Source organism: Cricetulus griseus, chromosome 4 (genome assembly GCF_003668045.3).
Source record: "Cricetulus griseus strain 17A/GY chromosome 4, alternate assembly CriGri-PICRH-1.0, whole genome shotgun sequence".
Taxonomy (NCBI): domain Eukaryota; kingdom Metazoa; phylum Chordata; class Mammalia; order Rodentia; family Cricetidae; genus Cricetulus; species Cricetulus griseus.
The window spans coordinates 103,708,668-103,734,722 of NC_048597.1; the positions used below are offsets into that span (position 1 = coordinate 103,708,668).

A 26,055-nucleotide genomic window follows, 5' to 3' on the forward strand; every position below is an offset into this window, starting at 1 on the left:
ATCAAGTAGAATGTTGAGATACTGGGACATAGGTCAGGGTGGAGGAATCAGGGAGGCTTCCTAGAGAAGTAGCATCTAAACCAAGAGCTGCCAGATGAGCAGACACTCACCAGGCAAACAGGAAGAGAATTCCAGGTATAGTAACAGCATATGCAAAGTCCCTGAGGCTCTGGAAGGAACATGATGCATGTGCAGACTTGATAGTCCAGGATGGCGAAAGATGAAACTAGAGAGGGGCTGAGTGGATCGTGCCTGTGTGTCAGTGAGGCAGTGGCTATTACAGCATCCAGTCTTTCAGTGAGTCCCCCAAAACTTTGCTGTCTTCCTGAGGTCTCCCAGGTGGGGTCTATTTGTATTCCCCTGGAGGAAGATTAGACAGTTGTCACAGGTTACCCAAAGTCCTTACTGTAATGATGAGGGGATCACAGCCAGTCTTGGACCAGGTCCCTCTACTGAAGATGTCTGGAGATGAACAGACATCAAAGGGGTGGAGTTTGCATCTTTGTACCCCCAGAAATGCCCATTTATAACACAAGCCATACAGTAAGGTATTCATTTTGTTCTCCACTCTATGGGGCTGTTTTATTCTTTCAAACCTTCATTTTATACTCTGCCCTTTTTTTTTAGTCACTGTGTAGACCAGGGTGGCCTCATAATCACAGAGGCTACCTGCCTCTAGCTCCCAAGTGCTGGAATTAAAGGTGTGTGCTACCATGCTTGCTCTGACACTTTTTAAATTAAGTTTTATTTATGTGTTTATTTTGTGTATGCGTACATGTGCATGCCACAGCTCTAAAATAAAGGTCAGAGGACAACACTCAGAAGTCATCTCCCTCCATCCATCATGTGGGTTCCGGGCATTGAACTCAGGTCATCAAGCTTGGCAGCAAGCACCTCTACCTATTGATTGATCCGAATTGTTGGCCCTCACACTGTTTTTTTGTTTTTGTTTTTCTAAACATGGTCATGTACCAGGTCTTCTTCTAGGCATGGAGAGCAGAATGATGGTTAACACAAGGCAACCGTGACTTCCCTCCAGCAACTCAAAAATCTCAGAAGGAGATAACACTACTTGTAAAAGCCACAGGACTCCAGTATCATCAACTCAGTGGCGTGCTTGTTAAAGTGGCTTGAAACCCGGCAGATCTGAGACCACACCCTGGAGCATCATTTTGCAGTTGCAGTTGTGTGAACCTGAACTGAAGTTGGGTGCTCATCTTAAGCTCTCTGAGCTTTTTCCTTGGTCTGTAAAAATACCTCCAAAATTTAAAGGTTAAATGAGATCCTGTAATCCTGATGACTGAATGGGTGAGCACCAGGCCTAGCACACTAATAACCTCTGTTTACTAAAAAGAATGGGTGTGTTCCATAATGACAGGCCACTGTGGCAGATGTGCCATACTCAGTGGGAGCTGTGGCCTTGTGTATATATGAAAATTACAGGTTAATTGGTTTTGTTCCATGTGAGAAAAAGTCTGAGAAGCAGCTGGCACAGAGCAAAACAGGCCCCTTTTTTGGGGGGTGTTTTTTTTTCTTTTTAAAACCATGGCTGTTTAGTGAATTGTTGAGGATTAGGGACAAGGTAATACATACCAAGGGTTTAGCCTCATACTTGGCAAGTAAGTGTACAATAAATATCGGTTGTTACTCTGTTGTTATTCTAGCAACGAAGCTTTTCAGTGATTGGTATTAGATAAGGCGTGGCTAATCTCTTAGTGTGGAGAGCCGAGTTCAACTCTTGAAATGTTGGGTGGATGTCAGCACAATGAGGAATGAGCAGTGGCAAAGGACGGTCCCTCTGGGTGCTCAGAGAGCTTCATCTAACCTGGAGATGGTCAGGTGTCTAACTCAAGGTAGTGTTTCCTGTAACAGGTAGTTGGTGCTTCATCTCAAAAAGCAAGGGCCTGGAGAGATGGCCTGGCTCAACCAGAAAGACGAAGTCTGGCTGTGCGGCTATTGACCAGACTCAAGGATACACAATTTGCTCGTTTCTCCCTGCTGTTGTAGAGGGAGACCCAGGGTGAGGAATCAGGGTGGGCAACTAATTTTTCCTCGGGTTTGGTAAGAGATAAGAAGGTATGTAAGGGAGCTAAAAGGGTATTTGGTCCTTGCATTTGGTCTGTCAGGGGGCGAGGTGTGTTGGGGAGACCTGGGGAGCTAGATGTGTGCAAGGAGATGGGGACAGGTGTGCAAGGGGGATTCCCAGTGGGTCCCAGGTGCAAGTTCTTGGGCTTCAGGGAGTCCTGGGGGACCAGAGGGTTGCAGGGTAGGGCGTCCCAGGGGACCAGAGGGGTGCGGGGCAGAATGTCCTAGGTGACAGAGGGGTGTAGGGCAGGGTGTCTGGGAGTCCCAAGGGACCGAGGGCAGGGGCTACCCGGAGTTCTCGGGTTGATCAGGGGATGCAGGGGGCGGGGCACGCCAGGAGTCCTGGGGGCCCGGAGGGGGCAGGGGGCGGAGCATGCGGAGCCGGGGAGGGCGGGGCGCCGGTTGGACTGCCCGAGAGACTGGAGGGAGGGGCGGCGGCTCCTCCCCGCGTGGCGCGGCGCGCGGCCTCCGGGTGCCTAGGCTCGGGCCGGGCGGTGACGCCTCATTCGCGCAGAGCCGGGCCGGGACACGGTCGGCGGCAACATGAACAGCATCAAGAACGTGCCGGCGCGGGTGCTGAGCCGCAGGCCGGGCCACAGCCTGGAGGCCGAGCGCGAGCAGTTCGACAAGACGCAGGCGAGCGCGGGCGCGGGCAGGGTGGGCAGTGGCGGCGGTGCGAGGCCCTCGGTGCGCTCGGCCCTGCGCGGACGGTTGCGGGTTCCGCGGCCCGGGCGACGCAGGTGACCGGAAGCCGCGCGGCAGCCGGGCTGGGCTTCGGGGATGCGGACGCGGCCCAGGTGCGCGGGGCCCGGGGAGCCCTCGGCGCCCTGCCGCCTTCCCCGGGAAGCGCCCAGCTCTCTTTGCTCCAGAGCTGTTTCCACGGCTGCACAGTATCTTATTATCTGCTGGGTGAAAAGTTTCACGTCTCTCGCCAGACTTGTTTGCCCGCGCGGGGGCCCACTTATAAATAGGCTGCCACCCCCTCGTTAAACACCGGCGCCTGACAGACGGAAACTTCCCAGGCTCCTTCCTGCGCTCCCACGCGCCGCTCCTCTCCCAGGAGAGGGCCCGGCCTGAGAAGGTGGCGTGGAAAAATTAAATATGCCCTGGTACACATTCATTCATGCATGGTTTCTGGGTTCTAGGTCCCACGGTGCAGGTTGCTTTGTCTTTTTTTTTTTTTTTTTTTTTTTTTTTTTTTTTTTTAAGACAAGGTCTCTTGTAGCCCACGCTAGCCTTGAACTCCTGCTTATCCTGCTTCCACCTCCCAAGTGCTGCTGTTGTAGATATCCATCCCCACGTCTGGCTCCCTCCTTTTTGTTTTACTATAACTCTGCCCCGTTCTTAAGTCTTGAGTGGACGCACAGGGGCGGGGAAGGAGGGTCACTACTTGATTATTTATTTGCTAGACTAAGTCAGCCAAGACCGAAATGGCTGCATTTTCTTTTTAAGCTTTAGCAATATAGGAAGCCAAAGACTCCTCCCACCTGTGTCTAAAGCAGGTTGGTGATATTTGCATTTGTGGGTGCCACTGGCGAGTTCCTTCCTTCTTGGTCAGAGCCGAGAGCAAGGACTCCTGCGGTTGCTTTCAAAACAAGTTATCACAAGCGGTTTCGTTTTGAAATAGCGCTAACCTTTGTGCTTCTGATGGGACAATGATAGTAATAAACGTGAGGACGTGAGGGCTCGCTTGGTGCATGCCAAGTGCCAGTACTAACCTGGTTGCAAATGATTAATTTATCTACGTGATCTCCATCTGGTCCAGCCTGGATCACCCACCACTAAAACAAACATGGCGTTTGATGTGAAGTCATTAATACATAATTATTCTAGTAAACTTGCAGAGCCTAGGGAGACGCACTGTTGGCACTGAGAATCTAGGTGTTGTCAGGTACTTGATTTATCAATGAGTTTTAGAATCCTCCCCCCTCCCCCTGCTTTTGAGCAGGTGCATAGAGCGCTCTGATGGCTACAGGAAGAGATGGGGGAGGGGAGGGGATTTTAAAGGTCAAGTTCATTGATCTTCCGCTTAAATGATTATGTCAAGGGTAACCTTCCTGAAAGTCAGAGGGATAGTCTCTGATACAGAACCACATGTGTTTGGTGGTTGGTTTGTACGTAAGGTGTCTCTTTTGACTTGGCTTTGTCCATTTCTGAAAATCTTACTGGATTTATTGAAAATGCTATTGTATTTATTGAAAATGTTACTGTATTTATTTATTTGTTTGTGCAAGTGTGCTGGAGTGCCACAGCCTGTGAGTGGAAGTCAGAGGACGACGTGCAGGCTTTCCCTCCTTTCACCATGTGTGTTCAAAACCCGGTAGTAAGGTTTATCTGAAGTGCCTTTACCTGCTGAGCCATCTTGCCTACCCTCTTGAGTTTTTGAGGGATTGAAAGGGTTACTCATGAAGCATAACTTTGTACTGAGGAATCTCATAGGGCTCACCCACTCCAGAGCAACTTTTTCAGAGAAGAGAGAGCGAGCCTGAACCCGGCATCTGGGTACGTGTCTTCATTGTGACTTCAGTGAGGGATGTAAGAACAAGGTTTTGTAAGTAGTTAATATTTAATTAGATCATTCCCAGAAATATCTAGCAAGCTGCCAGCCAGGCTCCTTGCAAGAAAGGCCTAGAGAGCCCTGGTTACTGCTTCCGTGTCTCCGTTGGGATAGAAAATAGCACATCCAGTACTGGGACCTGGCTTCCCTTTGGAACACACTGCCTGTCTTGACATTGACAGTGGCAGGGTGTTGGCCATGGAGCAGCTAGCTAGCTTAGCATTGAAATTCTCAGCAGCCTGCCAGTCTCTCCTCTCAGGCTCCTGGGGCTAGGAGGAAAAGGAATGCTTACATGTTTGCTCTGTGGACAGGACACGCCCTGTTATGCACAGAGAGAGCTCTGTGGTTACCTCTCAGGAGTGTTGAGGGAGGCAGTCATCCTTCCTTTTGGCAGTTAGTACTTGAATTACGAGCTCTGATCCCAGTGGCGTGTCCCAGTCAGTCCTCTCAGCTCCATTACTTTAGTCCCTTCATTGAGAGGACTTGTTTTTAAAATGTCATATTTTGAATACCAATGCTGCACAACTCATTGTACCTGTATTCTGAATTCCAAACCTTTAAAAAAGATGATGTGACATCATAGGGCATACTTTGTAGATAGGATAGACCTGATCTCTTATCTGTGTTCTTGGTGGGGGGCAAGTTGCCTAATGACAGAGCTTGCAGAAAACAGGGCTGGTTCTGTGTTTCTGGAAGAGTGTATTGTGAGATACTGTGAGGTAGGTTGAGTCATGTCCCTGCAAAGATGACCACAGCCTAACTAAATGTGTTATTTGTGTAACTCAGATTGCAGATGGAATCAAGTTGCTCATCCACTGACCTTGAGATTTGAGGTTATTATGAGTCACCAGGTGGGTCCTATATAACAAGGGTCCCTAAATGTAGATGAGGGAAGCAGGAGAGGCAGGTGGTCACAGTGACACAAGATTAAACTCTGCTGGCTGCATGTGGCTTTGAAAAAGCTGACAATTAAGGAATAATGCCATCCTTTATAAATGGGAGAAGGCAAAGAAACAGATTTCTGCCTTAGAATCTCCAGAAAAACGCAACCCTTTTAACCTTGTGGTACCCATTCCAGGGGCTGGAATGTAGTTGAGTGCACAGACTGCTTGTCCAGCGTGCATGAACCCATGAGTTCCATCCCTGTAGATCTGCCATGGTGTTACATACCTGTAACCTCAGGAGCAAGAGGATTAAAAGTTCAAAGTCATCCTAACCTACAGGGCCAGTGCATGGGCTATGAAAACATTCCAGACTTCTGGACTGCAGAACTGTAAGATGTATCATGCTGTTTTCTTGAAGTGTAGCAATTTGTTACAGCAGCCGGAAGGGGCTAATACACACTACACAATAAACATAAGTAGTGCCTAGGACATAGTAACATCTCAGCAAATAGTTGGCTGACCCTTCTCCACTCCCTCCACCCCCAGTGTTCAAAATCTGGGACCTCTGTTAAAAAATTAAGCCATCTTTGAAGCACACCATGACCCACCCTGCAACTAGAAGCCATGAACATACTGGTTGTATTTTCCCTTCTGTGGGAGATCACAGTTGCCCTTTTGTGTTTGCTTCTGTGAGCCATGAATTTACCCACAGTGTACAGAGACAGAGGGAGGGGCCTTTTCTCAGGTCAGGATGAGAGAAACCCTTTAATCATAGTGCAGGGTTAAGTCCGGGGAAATACTGGCTTCAGAGGTGAAAGGGTGAGGCATTCCCACTGGGGAGCCAGGTGCTGAGGCAGCAGTAGATGGAAATAGTTCATGCCATCGGTTTTCCAGGTCAGTGACACATCTCAGCAGCCCCTGAGGGACCAAAATCTTGTAAAGATTGACATTATTGACAAGTCATGACTTCCGGGTGCAGCTAGCAATAATGCTGAGTGAGACAGCAGAAGAGGGGCCAGACACATATAATACATTTTAGGTTATCTACTGGCTTCTAGAAAAAGTTAGCAGGCAGGTGAAGTTAGTTCAGATTGTATCTTTGAGAAATCCCTCTTAACACTGGAGCACTGTCGAGTATGAATGGGGTGTTTCTCATTTTGCTCATCCACAGAGTCAGCCTTTCGGGCATTCAGCAGCTGCCAGTGGACCTTGGTGATGGCAAATGGGGGTGATTTGGTCAGGGGCAGAGCCCTCAGGCATTGGCATTGTATGGAATTTCCCCCAGCCAGGTGATTCTCAGAACCTAACAGAGGCTGACCACAGGAATGATCAGGTGTTTGGAACCTGCCCTAAGTTTCTGGCAGCTGAAAGCTGTTCTGGAAAGCCATTCTCAAGTTCTGGGATCCTTTCAGATCCCATGCTGTAGCTCAGGGCTGTCACTGGGCCTGGATCTGTTCATAGCTCAGGGTAAAGCTCGTGGAAGCTCAACAGCAGAGCACTTACCCGTGTAAGAAACCCCAGTTTGATTCCACACACTGCAAAAGGGGGAGGAGTGTGATTATAACATGTTACTACATGCTTGCATGCTCAAAATATTGTTGATAATAGAAAAAAATCCCCACTCCCAGAGATGGAGTCCTAACCCACATGGTGGCTAGCCAGAACCCCCAGCTCTGTCTAGCTGTTAGACAGACCCTGAGGGCTGAAGTGGTCTGTCCTCCCTCCACTGTGTCCCCGGGAGCAGGCATATGCCTGTGTCACAACAGCTGACTGAATGAGAGGAGACAAAGTCAAGGCCACTGTCAGAAAAGGAAGAGCAGGCTGGGCTCACAAACACCTTAGAAGCCATCCTTAAAGACCCTCACTCCCAGGCTGCCAGGGTTAAAGTCCCCTCTCTAAGGCAGAGCACTTGTAAGGGACACTTTGTCAAGGCTAGGGTGGGACTTGGCCGCCCATTCTTCACTTTCTTCTTCTTGCCTTCCCTTTTGTGCACTAGTGACACACTGACAGGAGCACACCAACTATTCTCTTGACCCTCTCCTGAAGTTCAGGTATACAGCGAAAGGGGAAACTGCACCTTTGTACCCCCTGGGAGGAGGGATGTCAGCCATGGCAAGTGTGCCAAGAAGTTAAGAATCTGGGTCTGGCCTGGCTCTGTTACGTCACTGCTCTGTGCCTCAGTTTTCCCATTTTCAAGACAGTGATATTAACTGTCCCAATGGAGTAGCTGTAGGTCTGTGCAGGGGTGCAGCAGATGTGTTAGCAGTTAAAGTGTGTGCAGGGAAGCAGACAGGACTGAAGGAAATGGAAAGTGTCCCCGTGTCCCAAGTATGCCAGCCATGAGGGGAACAACTGAGTCAGGCTGCTGGACAGAGGAACAGCTGGGTAGTGTCTGGAGGGTGGTGTGTTGGGTACCCGCCCTTCAAGAATGCATGTTAGGCATGCACCTTCCATATACTATCCAGTACACCCTGCAGATGATGTGCTCTGCATAGGGATTCCAGGGAGCCTGGGGTAGAGGCCCCTTGGGACTCCCTGCAAACCTGCTTCCTTCTGAATGGGGAAGAGGCTCCTGCCTGACCCAGCTCCAAGGCCAGTGTCCAGCGCTGCTGTACAGGAGCCTGTGAATGAAACCCAGTCGGCCACTTGATCCTAGCAGCTGGGTCCCTGCCGGCTGTGAGTGGAAACCCTATGTATGGGTTTTAGGCCTGATTGGCAAGGGACAGGGAAATTCAGCTGGCTAACCTGAGATGCCTGGCCAGCCTGGAACTGCTTTTGCCAGCTTAGCTATACTGGTCAGCCTTGCCCTTCCTCCTCTGCCACCTGGGAACCCCTATTCATTTCAGGGCTAACTTGAGTATCACTTTGTTTATGATGACATCTGTCTTCCTCTGTGCAAGCCTTTCTTTTCTTTGTCCCCCTTGTTCTAATGGCATAATGCATGGTGTCTTCTAGCTCTCCTGTGTAAGTGGCCTGGCAAAAATGAAGATATTCTAGACCAGTGGTTCTCAACCTTCCTAATGCTTCAACCCTTTAATATAGTTCTTCATGTTGTGGTGACCCCCAGCCATAAAATTATTTTCATTGCTATTCTATAATTGTAATTTTGCTACTATAAATCGTAGTGTAAATATCTGATATGCAAGTTAGCTTGATATGTGACCCCAAAGGGTCATGACCCACATGTTGAGAACTGCTGTTCTACAGAGATACACCTCAGCTTGGACTACTGAAATAATGGACCCTGAGAAATGAGAATTTCCCCAGGAATCTTGACGCAGGAAGGAGGAGAAGGCTGGGGGCAGGAAGGAGGAGATGGTCAGGTCTCCCCAGGAGAAGGTCAGTTCTAAGAACTTGTCAGATCCCCTTGCAAGATGAGACTGGAGCCCAGACAGCGGGGTCCGTGATGGGCATCCTGACAGGGTCCCCTTAGATGATCCTTGCCCTCTATTTAAACTTAACTGACTGCAGAACCCTGAAAGTGGACTTGAGGGGGTCACCAGATCTTTGTCCTTTCCAGTGTGACCACGTGGACAAATATCCCTTTTCTGTTTTGTACTAGTAATGCAGCTGTTTTCATGGGCTCCTAGAGGATGAGTGACTGAACAAGTTTAGTGACATGGACACATTACAGACAACCTCAGAGCAGGAAGAAGTGGGCAGTGGTGGGGTTGGGTATGTGTTGCCATCCCTAGTTGCCTACTCCAGTGACAGTAGGGTCAGCTACTGTCACTGCTCAGGACCGTGTGCCCTTCTTAGGGCTACACTGAGTCTCCGTAGTAAGGGCAGCCTTGGGAATTGGCAAGCCTGAGTGGTCTTGGCCTGAATGGCCCACAGTACCATACTGGATTGAATGAGCCCATGGAGGAAGACATTAGTCCCAGTTGGGACATTATGCTAAGGAAACATAAGCCTCAGATTGCAATAGGTTCGTCTGCCTGGGTGTGACTCAGTCCTCCAGCTTGTTAGACAGTCAGGTCTGTGATGAAATCACCAGTACCTCAGGAACACCACCACCCAGCTGCCTCCTCATCCATCAAGATTCTGGCACAGCAGAGGCGTGAGTCAGGACCATGGCTTTCTGGTCTGTATTCCACCACAGAGTCTGGAGCTGGGGTGGCAGTGGGTTGGGCCATGAATTTGTTAATAGTGACCATAGGACACATGCTTCCCTGGGGCTTTCATGCTGTCCTCTGAGGTGTGGACTGTCACAGACTAATGTTTGCATTTCCTGAATGGTGGAATGGTGGAGGCCAGCGCCAAAGGCCAGGAGACTTGAATGAAGAGAGATGCAGTTGAATGAACCAGGACCAGTCGCTTCTGACTTCCTGTATGCTAAAACGATCCAGGCTTCAGCCTCTTTGCTGCTTTGCATGTGGCCCCATCGTAGCTTCCTCAGCTACAGAACCCCTGTGTTTGTGGTCATCAATGGCCTCTGAGGCAGCAGAAGTGTTTGAATGAGGGCACTCTGTCCTCCAAGCCAGTCTTTGGAACCAGAGCAAAATAATTCACTACCCTGCCAACAGACCCGAGCCCCGGCTCTCGTAGGAACCTGTCTGTCCCTGCCAACTGCTGCTGGTAAGCCTTGTGATAACCACACAAGGAGGCTTAAGTCGATTCATTTCAGGGATGATTTTAAAAATAGAAATTGTTTTATAGCTACCTTAATAATTAACTCTAGCGGCTCAGTTATTAGCTAAAGAAAGACACTGCATAGAAGTTATCCAGTGTGTAGGTCTGACAGCTCTCGTGCCACAAGTGGTCTCCCTCTCACACACGTGACCACAGAGGGGAGGATGTATGTATGGTCATTCCTCAATGTCTAGGGCAGTGCTTCTCAGCCTTCCTAACGCTGCGACCCTTTAATATAGTTCCTCATGCTGTGGTGACCCCCAATTGTAAAATTATTTTCATTGCTACTTCATAACTAATTTTGCTACTGTAATGGGTTGTAATGTAAACATCTGATATGTAAGATATCTGATATGTGACCCCTGTGAAAGGATGTTCAACCCTCCCCAAAAGGGGTTGTGACCCATAGGTTGAGAACCACTTGTCTAGGGAATTAGGTCCAGGATCTCAGGAAATACCAGGATCTGAGTGAGCTGGTGATGTACACCTTTAATTTCAGCATTCAGAAGGCAGATCTCTGTGAGCTCTGGGCCAGCCTGGTCTACATAGTGAGTTCTAGGCTAGCCAAAGCTACACAGTATGACTCTGTCTCAAAACAAACATACCAGATGGGTTTCTGTGAGGAAATCTACGGGACCTCCTGTAGAAGCCCAGTATTTATCCCTAGCACAGGTGTGGACTTTGGGAGCCCATTCTATATAGAGGAATACTCCCTGAGCCAAGACACACGGGGGTGGGCCTAGGCCCTATCCCAAAGGATACGATAGACACCGATGACACCCTATGGAAGGCCTCACCATCCAGGGGGAGCAGAAAGGATATGTGATAGGTAGGGTTTTAGTGTGTGTGGGGGGGTTGTAGGGGAGGACGGGTGGGAGAAGGGAACTGGGATTGTCATGTAAAACAACCCTGTTTCTAATTCAAATAAAAAAAAGTTGAAAAAAAAAAAAACAAACATACCAGAATCCATGGTTGTTCAGGTCCTTTGTATAAATGTACAGTTTTCACATGTGGTTTATACATACCCACTCACATAATTTAAATCACATGCCTGATACAGTATCAGGTACATGTGCATGACCTGTTATCTCCTATTGCTCAGGGACTTATGAGGACAAAGCCTGAGTGTGGGCGGTCCACACGCACATTTTTCTCCTTGAATATTTTAATTGGCATTTGATGGCATCTATGAGTGTGAAACTCATGGATGGGGTGGGATGCCTTGTGTTCATGGAGTTGAGACAGTGTAAGTGGTAATCTAACAAGACACTTTCAGATGACAAATTCTATTAATGAAATTAAACAGAACACAGAGAAGCAAGGTGATGCACACCTTACTCCCAGCACTAGGAGGTAGAGGCAGGTAGATCTCTGCGAGTTCCGGGCTAGTCATAGTCAGACTATCTCAAAAAAGCAAAACAACAAAAACAGACAAAAAAAAAAAAAAACAGGATGTCTTACAGCTACAGGTAGCTGCTGTAGTCAAGGCAGCTCTGGAGAGGCCACTGAGAGTCTGAGAGCTGTGCTGGGAGGTCTGGCTCCCTGAGGAGCAGGACGCAGTGGAGGAGGATTGTAGATTTGGTTTTCCTTCCGTTTGCTGGCGATGGAGCCCAAGGCCTTGTGCATGCTGGACAGGAGCTCTTGTCTGGAGCTGGCATGCCTTCACTTTCGAGGAGACCCCAAAGCTTTCTGCTTCACAGCTGGGGGAGCTAAACTCAGGGCACAGGAAGTGTGTAAAGTGGCGTCTACTGGAGTGTCAGAGGCACCCAGCTGAGCTGCTGCAGCCACCATCAGAGGAATGATGTGGAGGAGCCTGCTCTCTCGGAGTGTGGGCTCCTGGAAAAGAAGGCAGTGAGTCGAGTCCACGTCTCTTCTGTGCTCACTGGGCTGCAGGTTGCAGAACATGGTGCTGACACTGAGCATTTTCTAAGGAGCCCCACAGCCCCCTTGCCAACCCAACCATGTCTCCATGTGCTGGATGTCCACAGCAGCCTGAGCTCCCTTTTGTTAGGCCACAGGTGGTGTGGTCTGTGTGAGGCCTTAGAGCTGGTGGGACATCACTGAAGGCACAGCCCACCTCTCACCCAGAGCACCCTCGCTCCCATGTGCTCATGTAGGAAGTGTCTCCTGTCCCACCCGGTCTCCTCTGATGAAACAGGAACCTCTAGGATGCCTGCTGGGGACCTCTTCTAGATCAGGGTCCAGGAATGTTGGCAGCTCTGGTCTTTTCAGGAGCCAGTGGGCTTCATTCAGCCTGGTCTAGTCATCTCTCCTGAGCTTTGACCTATCTCTTCATGGCATCATCATCACTTTTTTTCCCCCTGAGACAGAGAAAAATGGAGTTGTCATGGATAAGCAGGGCAGGTACACCCCGAGGACCTGAGCTTCCCTGGGTTGTTGTTAGGTCTTCTCAGAGGTCCAACCCAGATATAAGATTGAAGCTGCTATGGGGGTCCAAGGTAGGGAGGTAAAGGCCAGGCCCAGCCACCACCTAGCACTAAGACATGAGACTGGGCGGGGAAGCTGGCTCCATCTCCCTGTCAGCCCACCCAGCCTAGCCTTTTATCCCAGTTCAGAATCCATGTCCTGAGTTGTAGTTAGGCCAGGTCCTCTTGTGTTTGGGGTCCCCAGGGAAGCTTGATTTCAGACTGGGCTAAAAGGACACCTACATGGAAACTTCTTCCTGAATTGTCTCTTCAGAGAACCTGAGAGGTTGCGTAGGTCATTCTCCAGAACCAGGGGCCTGAGAATGAGCCCTGCTAACCACTGATAGCTGAGGGACAGTGTGCAGACATTCTGTCCCTCTGTGCTGCTGTTCCCATGAGATTCACAGCACATGGCCACATGAGGACCCATCCCATTGTGATGTGTGGGTGCTTAGGGTTAGGGCTGGGTAGAGTGACATAGTATGCTTGTTTCTATGACCTTGGCTAAGTGGTTGACTCCTGAAGCCTCCGTGTCCATTTGCACATTTCTGGGGTTTCTCCTGAAGACCTGGTGAGGTGGCCTGGTCAAACACTTAGCACAAGGATGAACTCAGTAAACTGATGGAGTCACTATGTTACTGGGACCTAGTTGCTGGCCCTGTGGCACAAGTGGATTTTCCTAGCTTGACTGTGCTGGCGAGTCTGTCACCTGGTTTTGAGGCATTTATCCTTCCATGGCCCTGTGTGGCAGCCCTGCACTTCCTCCCAGCCTCTGTCCCTCTGAGGGTGAGTCCGTCTTGGTGCTGGCTCTGAGTGGAACAAGATGCAGATACCCTGTCAGCTGTTGGTGGCTCCTGGAGCATTGGTGTGGACTTGCTGATTTTCCACAGTGGTCTGTGTGCTATGATCTGGTCACCTGCCCACTCTCTGTCATGTCCGCTGGCCACCAGCTTCCCTCTGCAGGTCCCCTAGCGGTTTCCAGGCATCTCACAGTTGCCATGGAATCCGTTATTGTCTTGTTTTCTCCAGAATTGTCCCCTTGCTGAGTGAGAGGGCCTCTTCTGCCTTGTGTAGAAGTGGAGAGATGAGGCCAAGCATGGTGGCAAATGTCTTTAATTCTAGCACTTGAGAGAGGCACACACAGGTGAATCTCTGAGAGTTCAAAGCTAGCTTGACCTATATAGTGACCAGCCAGGGCTACATAGTGAGACACTGTCTAAAAAGAAAGGGGGGATCCCTGTATCTCTGAGGTCCCCACGTGCACACTTCCTCCTCACTCAGTTCCATGGAAATGGCTCTTCTTGGCTTCCTGGGGAGTCAGGCAAGACTCAGGTGTGATAAGCACCCAGAAACCCCCATCCAGGTTTTCATCTTGATCTTGGGGTTGTCCTCCCCTGAGGTCTCTCCAGAGTGGAGGACCCAGAGAGCCAAGAGGGATCACCTTTGCCTGAATGGAGCTGCTGCCACTCCTGGTGTACCAGGATGATAGATTGTTCTCAGGCCAGGGATTCCCCCCACCTCTGCCCCGAATGCCATCACTCTGTGGTTTTCCACCTGCTAAGTGAGTGCGAGGGTGACATGGTTACAGAACCCCAGGCATCACTGAGGTCAGACCATATCACACTTCAGCCTCAGAATAGAGCTATGTCATGTATTAGGGTCTGTCAGATATTCCACACACAGTGAGGTTCTGAAGGCTCTTAACTCCATTCTCCACTCAGATGTGACCCTTGTGGAAAATCCACGTGGGAAGCCCAGGGGAGGTGGGAGGGTGTCAGCCCTGTCTGCCTGCTGCTGCCTGGCTGCCAGGAGCCCTACAGACTCCCACTGTGTGAGCACTGGGCTTCCTTGTGTGGCGCTGGCCACCCCGCACATCTGCCCACCCTGCACACAACGGGCCTGTGTTCCCGGGAGCCAGCCTGCGCCTGCACAGGATGGCTAGCTGACACGGTCCTATCTCTTGTGGCCAGCTCAGGGATGGGCGGCACCCAGGCCCTCCACAGAAGACTCTGCTATGTTCCCTCCTGGGTTGCATTCCTCAGTGCCTCATGACCTCCTCCTGCTCTGTAAGCGTGGGGGCAGTAGCCTCATATACAGAGGCAGCTGTGTGCACACAGGCAGCCACACACAGAGGTAGCCGCACACACATAGAGGCAGCCCCACGCAGGCAGGACTGCGGCCATGTGCCACTGACATGCCATGAGGTGACATGAGAGAATAACACTATCAGATGGGCATTTGGAGAACCACAAATCAGATTTACAGAGGGCCAAGGGCAGCCAGCTGTGGTGTCACGCACCTTAATCCCAGCATTTGGGAGGCAGAGGCAGGAAGAGATCTATATATTAAATTTTAGGATACATAAGAAATCCTATCTAAATACAACCAAGGGGCCTGGGTGGTGAGAGGGGCTAGGTGTGTTACATGTTGGGGGCTCAAGAAAGCAGAGGCCCACTGGGTGGTGGTGGCACACGCCTTTAATCCCAGCATTTGGATCAGGAGGAGTTCAAGTTCAGCTTCAGCTCCATAGTGAGTTTGAACTAAGCTATATGATACCCTGTTTTAAAAGTGGGGGTGGTATTGAGATGGCCCGACTGGTAAGGGTGATACCACCAGGCCTGACAACCAGAGTTTGGATCCTAGGGTTCACATGGTGGGAGGAGATTCTCTCCTCGAGTTGTCCTCTGAATTCTACACTGCTTACACACACACACACACACACACTCTCACTTTCTCTCTCTCTCTCTCTCTCACACACACACACACACACACACACAGTCTTTCCTCTGAGGAAAGTTTGAACCAGTGCTGGCTACTCAGCTGTGTTGAACTGAACTACCTTCTTTGCCCCCCCCCCCACTTGGATCATTACTCGGCTGGTTGAGGTGGACACACAGATCTCCTGCAATTCTGAACTATGTGCACGTCTCTGCAGGGGAGTGCAGGTGCTTGCGGAGGCCAGTGTTCCTATCCTGGAGCTGGAGTTACAAGTGGTTGTGAGCCTCCTGATGTGGTTGCTGGGAACTGAATTTGGGACCTTTGGAAGAGCAGCCAGTGCTCTTAACCCATCAGCCATCTCTCCAGCCCCTGCTTTTCGTTTTTGTTTTAAGACAAAAGTAGAGGCTCTGCTGTGGGCTGGGGGTGCTCATTATGGCCTCTGGGTGGACTTTTTCCTCAGAGGAAAAGACTGCGTGCTTTCCTATTCCCAGATGGTACTCATCACTTCCAAATATCTCACACCTCCTCGGTCCTCGTCATCTGGGCCACTCAGGCAGCTCTGTCTCCTCCCTTCTTGCCAGGAATCTTGCAGGACAGGTGGCATTCGTCATTAGAGCCAGCTCCCATCTCAGGTGTCAAGGCAATGAAGGTTGTGGCTCCACAGCCCAGAGATGGGACACTCCTTGCTGTGAGCTACAACTGCTTGCCTTATGCTCTAGATGGCCTGGCCCGCTTACCATGTGACCCCTCCCAAGAAAAGCTGTGCCTGGAACCTGTGTCACAGTCACTATAAGGACACAGCATGGAGTCCAGCAGACCTGGCTCACAGCTGACCAGTGTACACAAGACACTGAGCTTCAGTTTCCTCTAAGAAAACAACATAGTAACCATCTCCCAGGTTGCTTCTCAGAGGCATGTGCAGGGCTGGCATTTGCTGGGTCTCTCTGATTGTCCCCATGGCCATTGTGCTGAATCTTCCCTCGGTAGAGGTGAAATACCCTTGGTGTGCAGAGTGTCAGCTTCGACACAGCTGCTGGGCGGCCACCCTATGTTTGTGAGGAAAAAGAGACCTGGGGGCCATGGACAGAGGCTCAGTACACGTGAGAACAGGTGGTTGGCTGGTTGAGGCTTTGTGTACTTGGGAAGGTAGACCCTGCCTGTGTCCTTTCCGACCCTAGTTCATTGAGGTGGGAGGGCTCTGCTGCAGCCTCAGGTCCCCAAATTTCAGTGAGACTCCCTGTGTGTGTAAGGGGTCAGTGTACCTTGCTGGGCTCTGGGGCACAGGAGCCAGCTCAGGAGTAGCCTGTGACTGGCCTTGGCAGTCCCCACATCCATACATCTGAGCAGAAAGGAACACTCAGCCCTACTAGGCTAGCTACTCTTACAGAAAGATTGAGCCCTCCTGTTCAGCATGTACTGAGGCAGCCACTGAGGGCATGAGACGTCCACTGCTCACTTTCTGACAAGTGAGGCATCACTGCTTAGATGCTGCCATGGAAGAGCATGGTGGTGTCTGGGAGAGGTAGAGAAAGAACTTACCACACTGTCTATCCCTTGCTGGCCTGTTGAGTGTGTCAAGTGGCCTGCCCAGTGTGGCTTCTCTGCTCATCTGGGTGAGGACACTGTCTGGGTCTGTTGCATACCCTGGCCTCTGGATCTGTGCCTGTCAGTCCATTCCACTATCCTGCCTGGGGAATTCTTCTTAGTTCATACACAGTGGTGACCTGTGAATAGAAATTCATCTGACCTCCTGTTCCTGTCCCTGCCAGTGAAGTCTCAGGAGGACTGGGCAAGGAATGGTGTTTGCTGTGCTGTGTGTGCCCTGACTTCCTGTCTCAAGAAAGCCTTCTGGGATGGTGTTGAGCTGGGGAAATAAGATGCGGCCAGTGGAGGCAAGAACCACCTGTGGTTTTAGTCAAGTGTGAGGCTTTTTCCTTCTCAGGTGATAACAGCCTGGTGCCAAGCACACTCTCCTTTGGCCTTTCCCCATCCTCAGGGAGCCACAGTTGTCCTCAGTGGCATGAGCAGGCACCTATGGAGTGGCAGCCAGTGACGGGGCCTGGCTTCTGTGTGGCTCTGGTTGGGGTGTCAGCTGACATCCTTGCTATGGACCCTGCGGTACTTACTGGCAGAGGGTGTGACATGCCCTTTTATAGAAGGAATACTGTGAGGACAAGGGGCTCAGTTGGGCCAAGGGCCAAGTCTCTACTGCTTTCCTGGTAGGGAACTTGGACAGAAGGTGCTATGTTGGGCCATGCCCTTAACCATGCCTCCTGGAGTCTGGGGCCTCTTCAGGGGGAATCAATGTGAAGTAGATGAGGCGTGCCTTTCTGAGCCACAGCCCAGCTTTCCTCCCTGCCTCCCTACCCCACCCCCCCACCCCCGGCCTGGAGCTCTTGGTCGCCTGTGGTATTGGCATCAGCTACAGGTCATACAGGTCATGTAAGAGAGGTTCCTTGGAGCACGGCTCAGGAAAAGCATGTTCTTTTTGTACTCGCCCTCCACCAGACTAGGCGGCCCATTCTCCTTTGGGTTGTGCTCGTCAGACAGCTGCAAGTGGTGTCTAATCCTGCCTCTGTGTTCCTCATAGGCCATCAGCATCAGCAAAGCCATCAACAGCCAGGAGGCCCCGGTGAAGGAGAAGCATGCCCGGCGTATCCTTTTGGCCCTTGGGTCTTGGGGAGGTGTCAGGAGACTATGGGCTAAGTGTGGTCCTGACCCAGGGTGTGCTGGGGTTGGGAGAACATGACCTAAGAACTCTAGTTGTTGTGACCTGGGGTGGATGAGAACTTGGGAAACTGCAGAAAGTGCCATGGCCCAGTGAGAAGGGCTGTCTGCAGAACACTTAACTGCCCACTCTTCCAGTCTGTGACCTTCACTTGGCCTTGACCCTCTAAGGCATCATTCTGGGCACTCACCATGAGAAGGGGGCCTTTACCTTCTGGTCCTATGCCATTGGCCTGCCACTGCCCAGCAGCTCCATCCTCAGTTGGAAGTTCTGCCATGTCCTTCACAAAGTCCTTCGAGATGGACACCCTAATGTGAGTAGTTACCACAGTCCTTTGGTCTCACAGGTTCAGGAGAACAAAGCTTCCATTCCACCAGCTGACAGCACCCACAGTGTCCCTTTGAAGTATGCAGCTCTGACCTTGTATCTGTCCCCTGAACTCTGGCCTGGCCACCCTGCCCCACTGCCTTTTACCTTGTTCTTCCTGTCCTGTGTTGGGAGGGACCTCTCGCAGGTTCTCAGTCCTCACCTTCCTTCTGGCGCAGGTGCTGCATGACTGCCAGCGATACCGGAGCAACATACGGGAGATTGGTGACCTGTGGGTAGGTGTGAGGGCAGCATCCGAGGATGCTCTTTCCTCCCTCTTCTGAAGCAGCTGTAACTGTTGTTGAGGTTACCATATAGGCCAAGCGCCAGTCAGTGTGAAGTTGCAGCCTTGTTGTTGGGGCCTAGTGCAGGCTGATTGGCCTCCACCTCCACAAAGCAAGCCCATTAGTCCCCAAGAGCTGGAAAAGGTAGCAACCCCATGCCTGTGTGGAGAGCAGGGACTCCCAGGCTCCCCTAGACTGTGGCTTCAGAAGCCAGGTTACTGACTTGAATTTTCCATGCACTTGCCAGGCAATTCTCAGACTGAGTAGTCAGACCCTAGGGGCTGTGTTTGGATCTACTCTGACATCCTCGGAGTTCTCTGCGCTCTCCTAGGACACTTAGCTGAGCAGATTTCAGGAGGGCGTTGCCTGTCCAGAGTCACTACACTTTGATTCTTTCAGTGCCTGTGGCAGACACAGGCCCAGCTGGTGTGGCCACACACCATGACATTTTGCAAGAGGGAGGTGGATTCTATGTACAGGCCAGAATGCGCCTCCCCTGTCTGCTTCTAGCACTTTAACAAAGTGCCCTGGTCAGAATGTCCTGTTGCCCTGGACAGAGGGTTCTCTTGCCTCTCACAAGACTTTTCTCTGGCAAGAATGACAGGGAGTAAGATTAAGGAGGGGAAGGAAGCAAGAGACTGAGAGGATAATGAGATGGGGAGGCCGGCAGGGCATGTTTGCTGAGTGAGTGACTTGTGGAGGAATGGCCCTGCTGCTTCTCGTCTTTCTCCACCTTGATGATGCTCAACCCTAGGAGTCCTAGGCATGACCTTGGCCGTGACCTCACACTGGGCTCCACCCCACAGGGGCACCTTCGAGACCAGTATGGACACCTGGTGAATGTCTATACCAAACTGTTGCTGACCAAAATCTCCTTCCATCTTAAGGTAGTAGAACTATGGGGCTGAGGAACTGGGGAGCTCTTTCCTCTGGGACATTGGAGACACAGAGGAGGGTTGGAAACTCTCCTGTCCGTCATCTGTCCACTTACTGTAGAGGCTAGGATGACTGACAGGAGATTGCCACGTCATCTCCATGTTTACATAGATCCAGTGCAGATGCCAGTCCCATTTGTGGTTCAGTGGCTGTATCTTTCAGTCCTGGCCATGCCCCTGTCCTGTTCCCACGCTTTCTGTCACCCCCAAATTCTCAGAACCTTTGGCTTAACCAGAGCAGCTAGGGTCACTAGAATAAAAGATTGGGAAACCTCCCTGGCCACTTTCCTTCTCATGGGCGCTGTCGGGAGCAGGGATGGAGTCGGTATGTGGCTGCTCACTGAGGCTGCAGCTGAGTGGAGGGCTGTCTCTGCAGCACCCCCAGTTTCCTGCAGGCCTGGAGGTAACAGATGAGGTGTTGGAGAAGGCGGCCGGAACTGATGTGAATAACATGTGAGTTTGTGTGCCTCAGTTTCCCCTATGTCCCTGAGGCGTTTCAGACCCAGGGGCCATGAGGTCAAATGAGGCCACACCTCTTGGGTTGAAGATTATGGTCCCAAGTCTGTGGGTAAGGGGTGGGGTTTGTTTGGTACTCCTGCCTGATGGAGTGTGCTTCCTGTTCCCAAGGGGTCTTGGGGATTAGGTGGGTGTGTCCTGCGCCCTTTACATCCCTCTCCCTCTCCTAGCTTCCAGCTTACTGTGGAGATGTTTGACTACATGGACTGTGAACTGAAGCTCTCTGAATCAGGTGAGCGCATCACTTACACCAGGCTATGAAGACAACAGTGACCAGACTGACATTTTCACTGTTATTACTCATGGTGCTGGGATGGAGCCTCACTCAAGCTGGGCAGGTGCTCCTGGTAGAGCGCACACCTACTGCCTGCCACCCAGTGCTGTATTCTTAAGTGCAGGTGTTCCTCAGCACCCTCCAGAGCACAAGCAGAGGCTCCCAGTCCTTGGGACCCTGTATGTGTTTATCCAGGACATGGCACATGAGCATCACTCTGTGGACCCTGGGCGTGGAGGGGTTGGGGGTTGGGGTGGGCTGTGGAGGAGTGCTCCAGGCTCCTGCCTGGCCTCAGCAGCTGGGAGAGAGAATGTGGGTAACATTTCCTGCTGTGTTCTGAACCTTCTGTGGGTCTCGTCAGAGGAAGAAGTGGCAGCCTAGACAGGAAATCTGCAGGGCTCACCCTCCTGGCCCGGGAGGTGATTGTTCTGGGCTGCACCTTCAGAATAACTGCTAGTGACTCAGTGTTGTTCATGGCAAAGCCCAAGATGCCTTTTTAAGGGAAAAGAGGGACTTGGAAAGAGGCAGGACAGCCACCCTGAGCCCTGGGTCTAGGCCTGTGGCTCTGGTGAGTGAGAGATCAGCTTGGAGCATGCTAGGATTTAGCATGAGAGCAGAGGCCAGGTTACCAGGGGTGTGGCCCAGCAGTGCAGCTGGACTGAGGCCACCAGGAATTGTGTCCTGAGAGAAGAGCTAAGCCCAAGCTCCCCAGAGCACACAGGCCATCAGATTCTAGCCATAGACCCCATGTCCCCACTGTGACTGCTCTTGGTCTGGGAGGAAGCCCAAGTGGGCAGATTGTGGTCCCTGCGAGGGAATTGGGAAGAGCCTGCAGGCCCCCATCATGTGATGCAGATGTTGTGGTGAAGTACAAAGACCCCACTGTTAACTGAGCTGCTGAAGACACACCTGGGTGCACAGGTGAGCTGCTGAAGACACACCTGGGTGCACAGGTGAGCTGCTGAAGACACACCTGGGTGCACAGGTGACAGATGTGGGGTCCCCTTCACCTCAGCCCACAGCACAGAAGATAAAAACCCCTGTGTGTTTCAGTGGAAAGCTTTAACATGTTGCCTTCAAAGGGAGCACGAGGCTGTTAGAGACAGCTGCTACTTGGAAGGATGAGGCAGGAGGATCATGAATTTGAGACCTGCTTGAACTAGAGTGAATTCAAAGTCAACCTGGGGAACTTAGTGAGACCCAGTCTCAAATGTGAAAAGAGGGGTGCTGGAGAAACGCCCCAGTGCAGGGGAACGCTGGCTGCTGCTCCTCCTCGGAGGTCCTGCTGTTGATTCCCAGAACTCCCAGGGTGGCTCCCAACTGTCTAATTCCAGTCCTAGGGCATCTGATGCCCTCTTCTGGCTCCTGAGGGCACTGCATGCAGGTGGTGCAGAGGCAGAACACATCAAATAAAAATAAAGGAATATATAAATAAAAAGAGTCTGGGCGTGCCGGGTGTTGGTGGCGCACGCCTTTAATCCCAGCACTCAGAAGGCAGAGGCAGGCAGATCTCTGAGTTTGAGGCCAGCCTGGTCTACAAAGCAATACAGAGAAACCCTGTCTCAAAAACAAAAACAAACAAACAAAAAACAAAAAAGAGTCTAGATATTGCGGCACATGCCTTTAATTTGTGTGCTTGAGAGGCAGAGGTAAGTGGATATGAGTTAGAGGCCAACCTGGTCTACATTAGCCAGGTCTGTAGCTCAATATTGGTAATAGTCCTCTGGCATGCAGAGGACCCTGGGAAGGAAGGGAGAGCAGAGGCAGGATCGGCGGACGTTCTATCATGACCAGAAAGATTTAGAGCATTCTGCCTGAAATAAGGCAGATTGCAAAACAGAGTCCACTCACATGTGATACCCAAATCCGTCACAAAGCATACCTAGTGTGACTTCCAATTAGGACAGAAGGAAAGGTGTGTATGTGGGGGGCAGACCTTCTATCCCTGGCTTTTCCCTGTCATTACTACAGCTTGCAAACAGCCCCACCCCAGCAGAGCCAGAGCAAGACTCCAGGGGCTGGGGCTTCTGGAACCACTCAGATTTCCCAGTGTGGGTCCTGGCTGCTCTCCCGCTCTGGCTCACTGCCTGCTTGTTGTCATTCTTCTCTCTGCCCCAGAGAAGATGCTGGCCACGGGAGGAGACAGCCTCGTGTTTGTCCTGTATCCCTTCTTCTCTGGAGTTCTGATACAAGGCCTGATTGTCAGGGTCTCCAGGGCAAGTGAGGTATCAGGTCACTTGGGGCTTGTAAAGCCTGTGTGTCCAAGGCCATGACCTGGAACGAACCCTAACCTGTCTCCATGTCTATGAGATATTTGAGTGGCAGCCTTCTTTTTTTTAAGTGTGGGTGTTTTGCCTGCATGTACATCTGTGTACCATGTGCAGTGCCTGGTGCCTACAGAAGCCAGAAGAGGGCAGTGTCAGATCCCCTGGAACCAGCGTTACAGGTAGTTGAGGGCCCATGTGTGTACTGGGAATGCAACCTGGATCCCCTGGAAGAACAGCCAGTGCTGTTTAACTCTTGAGCTGTCTCTTCAGCCCATGTTGTTTTTGAGACAAGGTTTGCTTTGTAGTCTAGTTTGGTCATGAGTTCAAACCTCCTGTCTCAGCTTCCTAAGTGCTTAGATGATAGGTATGTATGCACAGTGAGCCTAGCTGGAGTGACAGTCTTTTAAAACAAACTTACTGCATTTTAATCTATTTTGCGTGTGTGTGTGTGTGTGTGTGTGTGTGTGTTTGTGTGCGCGCGCGTGCGCGTGCAGGTGCCTGTACACATGCCTGTGCCATGGCACATTCGTGGAGGTCAGAGGACAACTTGAAGGAGTTGGTTCTCTCCTTCTACCATGTAGGTCATTAGATTGGGTAAAAAGTGCTTTTACCCACTGAGTCATCTCTCTGGCCTTTGGTGACAATCTCAAGCCTCTTGGTTCTCTTAAGGCTCATTGTAAGTCTGATGTTCTTGGGTATGAAGCAGTCACGTCTGTCCTCCAGTGCCTTGTCTCAGGCCCATCCTGGTGGAAGGTTCTGGATTGCCCAGCCTTGCTGTCCTGCTTGACCTCATACCTGGGGACGTGTCCTCGGCCTCAGACATGAGGCCACCAACATGAGGCTAGAGCATGCTGTTGAAGGCCTAGATTAGAGTCCCAGCTGTCTTCAAACCATGGTTTGACAGCACAGTGGAGGCTCACTCATTTCTTCCAGAGTCACCACAGCCTGAGCTGTCACTAAGGTGGCCCAGGGCGTGGGGCCGCCCAGTGGTCATCTCCAGCCACATCTTCTCATGCTTGCTTCCATCTGCTCCTCTTCCTCAGTTTTCCGGCAGCTCAACACAGCCATTGCGGTGTCGCAGATGTCTTCTGGCCAGTGCCGCTTGGCCCCCCTCATCCAGGTCATCCAGGACTGCAGCCACCTGTACCACTATACCGTGAAGCTCATGTTCAAGCTGCACTCCTGTGAGTTGTACAGTCCTGAGTGGGGTGTATGAGGCCTTGTGTCCCTCTGTGTTTCTGAAAGGAAGAGCTGAGAGATCAGCTGCTTTTGGAAAGAGCACCTGTAAAGCATCCTGTTAACGCCAGTAATAATGTGCTTGTGGCAAAGCCACCGTTTTCCAAAGCAGAGACCATACGTATAGTTTTGTGTTTTCATGGCCTTCTGCATGCGTGGTGTAGGAGAGCACAGTGGCCCCTTCCCCGCTCCTGAATGGTTCACCATGTTTTCTGGGGCACAGTAGTGACAAGGCTGTCATTGTAGTGTTCAGAGAAGGTACTCAGGTCACATGGGCTGGCTCAAGGCAACTTTCACTTTGGGCATACAGCACCCCCAAAGCCAGGCACAGGCCAGGCTGCCGTGGCCCTGATAGGTATGCACACCTGCTCACTGTCACCTTCTCTGATTCAACATCTGAGCTGAAGTGACCCCATGGAGTCTCCTTCCCAATTAGGGTGGACTGACTAGGCCACAGTGACCCCTCTGCTCTCCATGGGTCCAGAACCTTGAGGGCAGGGTGAAAAAGCATGCCTCAGAGCAGCGTGCATAGGGAGTTCTGTTCACTTGTGCCCCTCAGGTCTCCCAGCAGACACCCTTCAAGGCCACAGGGACCGGTTCCATGAACAGTTTCACAGGTACCTGCCCTAGGGGGCGGGGCTAAAGCATGGCTGGAAAGAGGGCTGATATCTGTCTCCCCTGTGACCTGTCTCCCCGTTCGATTGCAGCCTCAAAAACTTCTTCCGCCGAGCCTCGGACATGCTCTACTTCAAGCGGCTCATCCAGATCCCAAGACTACCTGAGGTGCTCATCCTCCCCTCCCCACATGCAACAGCCCCTGGCTCCTTCCAGGCTCTGGATGAGTCCCCAAAAGGTCTGTGGAGGTGGCCCAGAATCTCCCACTTGTCTCTACAGGGACCCCCCAATTTCCTGCGGGCCTCAGCCCTGGCTGAGCACATCAAGCCTGTGGTGGTGATCCCAGAGGAGGCCCCAGAGGATGAGGAGCCTGAGAACCTCATCGAGATCAGCAGTGGGCCCCCGGCTGGGGAGCCAGTGGTAAGTTGTCATCTGCTCGCCTCCCCATGTCCCACTGTCACACCCCAGGAAGAAGGCCTCTGTCACGAGGCTGGGAGGGTTTGCCCCTCCACTGGGCATCCCCCACCATGGAGAGCACAGGAGTGTGGGGCAGAAGTCCATGTTTTCTGCTATGGCAGGTGGTGGCTGACCTCTTTGATCAGACCTTTGGACCACCCAATGGCTCCATGAAGGATGACAGGTGAGTCCCTGGGGCTGACTGGGGTGGAAGGCTACAAATAGCCTTCTGCCTGAAAAGGTCATGGGTGGAAACTATAGAAAATCCTAGGGGCCACTAGTGAGATTCAAGATCTGTGTTGGATATTCTGTGACCTTCCAGTTGATGAAGTTGAACCCCACGACCTCTGTCCCCAGGGACCTCCAGATTGAGAACTTGAAACGAGAGGTGGAGACGCTCCGTGCTGAGCTGGAGAAGATCAAGATAGAGGTGAGGGGATGTGGCCGAGGGAGGTCTCCACATGGCTGGACCTGGGCTCCATACGCTCCTTCCTGCCCTGCAGGCGCAGCGGTATATCTCACAGCTGAAGGGCCAGGTAAACGCCCTGGAGGCGGAGCTGGAGGAACAGCGGAAGCAGAAGCAGAAGGCCCTGGTGGACAATGAGCAGCTGCGCCACGAGCTAGCCCAGCTCAAGGCCATGCAGCTGGAAGGCGCCCGGAACCAGGGCCTGCGAGAGGAGGCGGAGAGTGCGTACCCATGGTGGTACCCAGCAGCAGGGTGAGGCTGGATTCTGTCCTGCCACCCATCTCACTCAGCCTCACCTCTCTGCAGGGAAAGCCAGTGCCACGGAGGCGCGCTACAGCAAGCTGAAGGAGAAGCACAATGAGCTCATTAACACACATGCTGAGCTGCTCAGGAAGGTGGGTGGGTGCCCAGCCTCAGGGTTGGCAGTGTGGGCTGGGGGCCAGAATCAGAGCGGTCCCCTGCCTTCTAGAATGCAGACACAGCCAAGCAGCTGACAGTGACCCAGCAAAGCCAGGAAGAGGTGGCACGGATAAAGGAGCAGCTGGCCTTCCAGATGGAACAAGTGAAGCGTGAGTCTGAGATGAAGGTATGTTGAGTGTGCGGGCTCCGC

At 51.7% G+C, this 26,055-nt stretch overlaps 1 protein-coding gene across 2 annotated transcripts in view; it reads left to right on the forward strand.

Moving 5' to 3' along the window:
* The first annotated feature begins 2,502 nt into the window (after positions 1–2,502).
* The window catches only part of Hip1r (huntingtin interacting protein 1 related), a 29,432-nt gene continuing 5,879 nt past the window's right edge, over positions 2,503–26,055 (forward strand). Inside the window, exons 1-16 of one of the 2 annotated variants that reach the window (XM_027413948.2) lie at positions 2,503–2,721; positions 17,893–17,956; positions 18,201–18,343; positions 18,576–18,632; positions 19,487–19,567; positions 19,992–20,068; positions 20,302–20,363; positions 23,716–23,856; positions 24,468–24,525; positions 24,616–24,691; positions 24,803–24,943; positions 25,102–25,163; positions 25,337–25,409; positions 25,483–25,666; positions 25,752–25,840; positions 25,915–26,031. In XM_027413948.2, the coding sequence (XP_027269749.1) occupies positions 2,629–2,721; positions 17,893–17,956; positions 18,201–18,343; positions 18,576–18,632; positions 19,487–19,567; positions 19,992–20,068; positions 20,302–20,363; positions 23,716–23,856; positions 24,468–24,525; positions 24,616–24,691; positions 24,803–24,943; positions 25,102–25,163; positions 25,337–25,409; positions 25,483–25,666; positions 25,752–25,840; positions 25,915–26,031 (1,518 nt within the window). In that variant the 5' untranslated portion in view covers positions 2,503–2,628. Of the gene's footprint in view, positions 2,722–17,892; positions 17,957–18,200; positions 18,344–18,575; positions 18,633–19,434; positions 19,568–19,991; positions 20,069–20,301; positions 20,364–23,715; positions 23,857–24,467; positions 24,526–24,615; positions 24,692–24,802; positions 24,944–25,101; positions 25,164–25,336; positions 25,410–25,482; positions 25,667–25,751; positions 25,841–25,914; positions 26,032–26,055 lie in introns of both variants that reach the window. The other variant, XM_027413949.2, reaches the window with a different exon arrangement.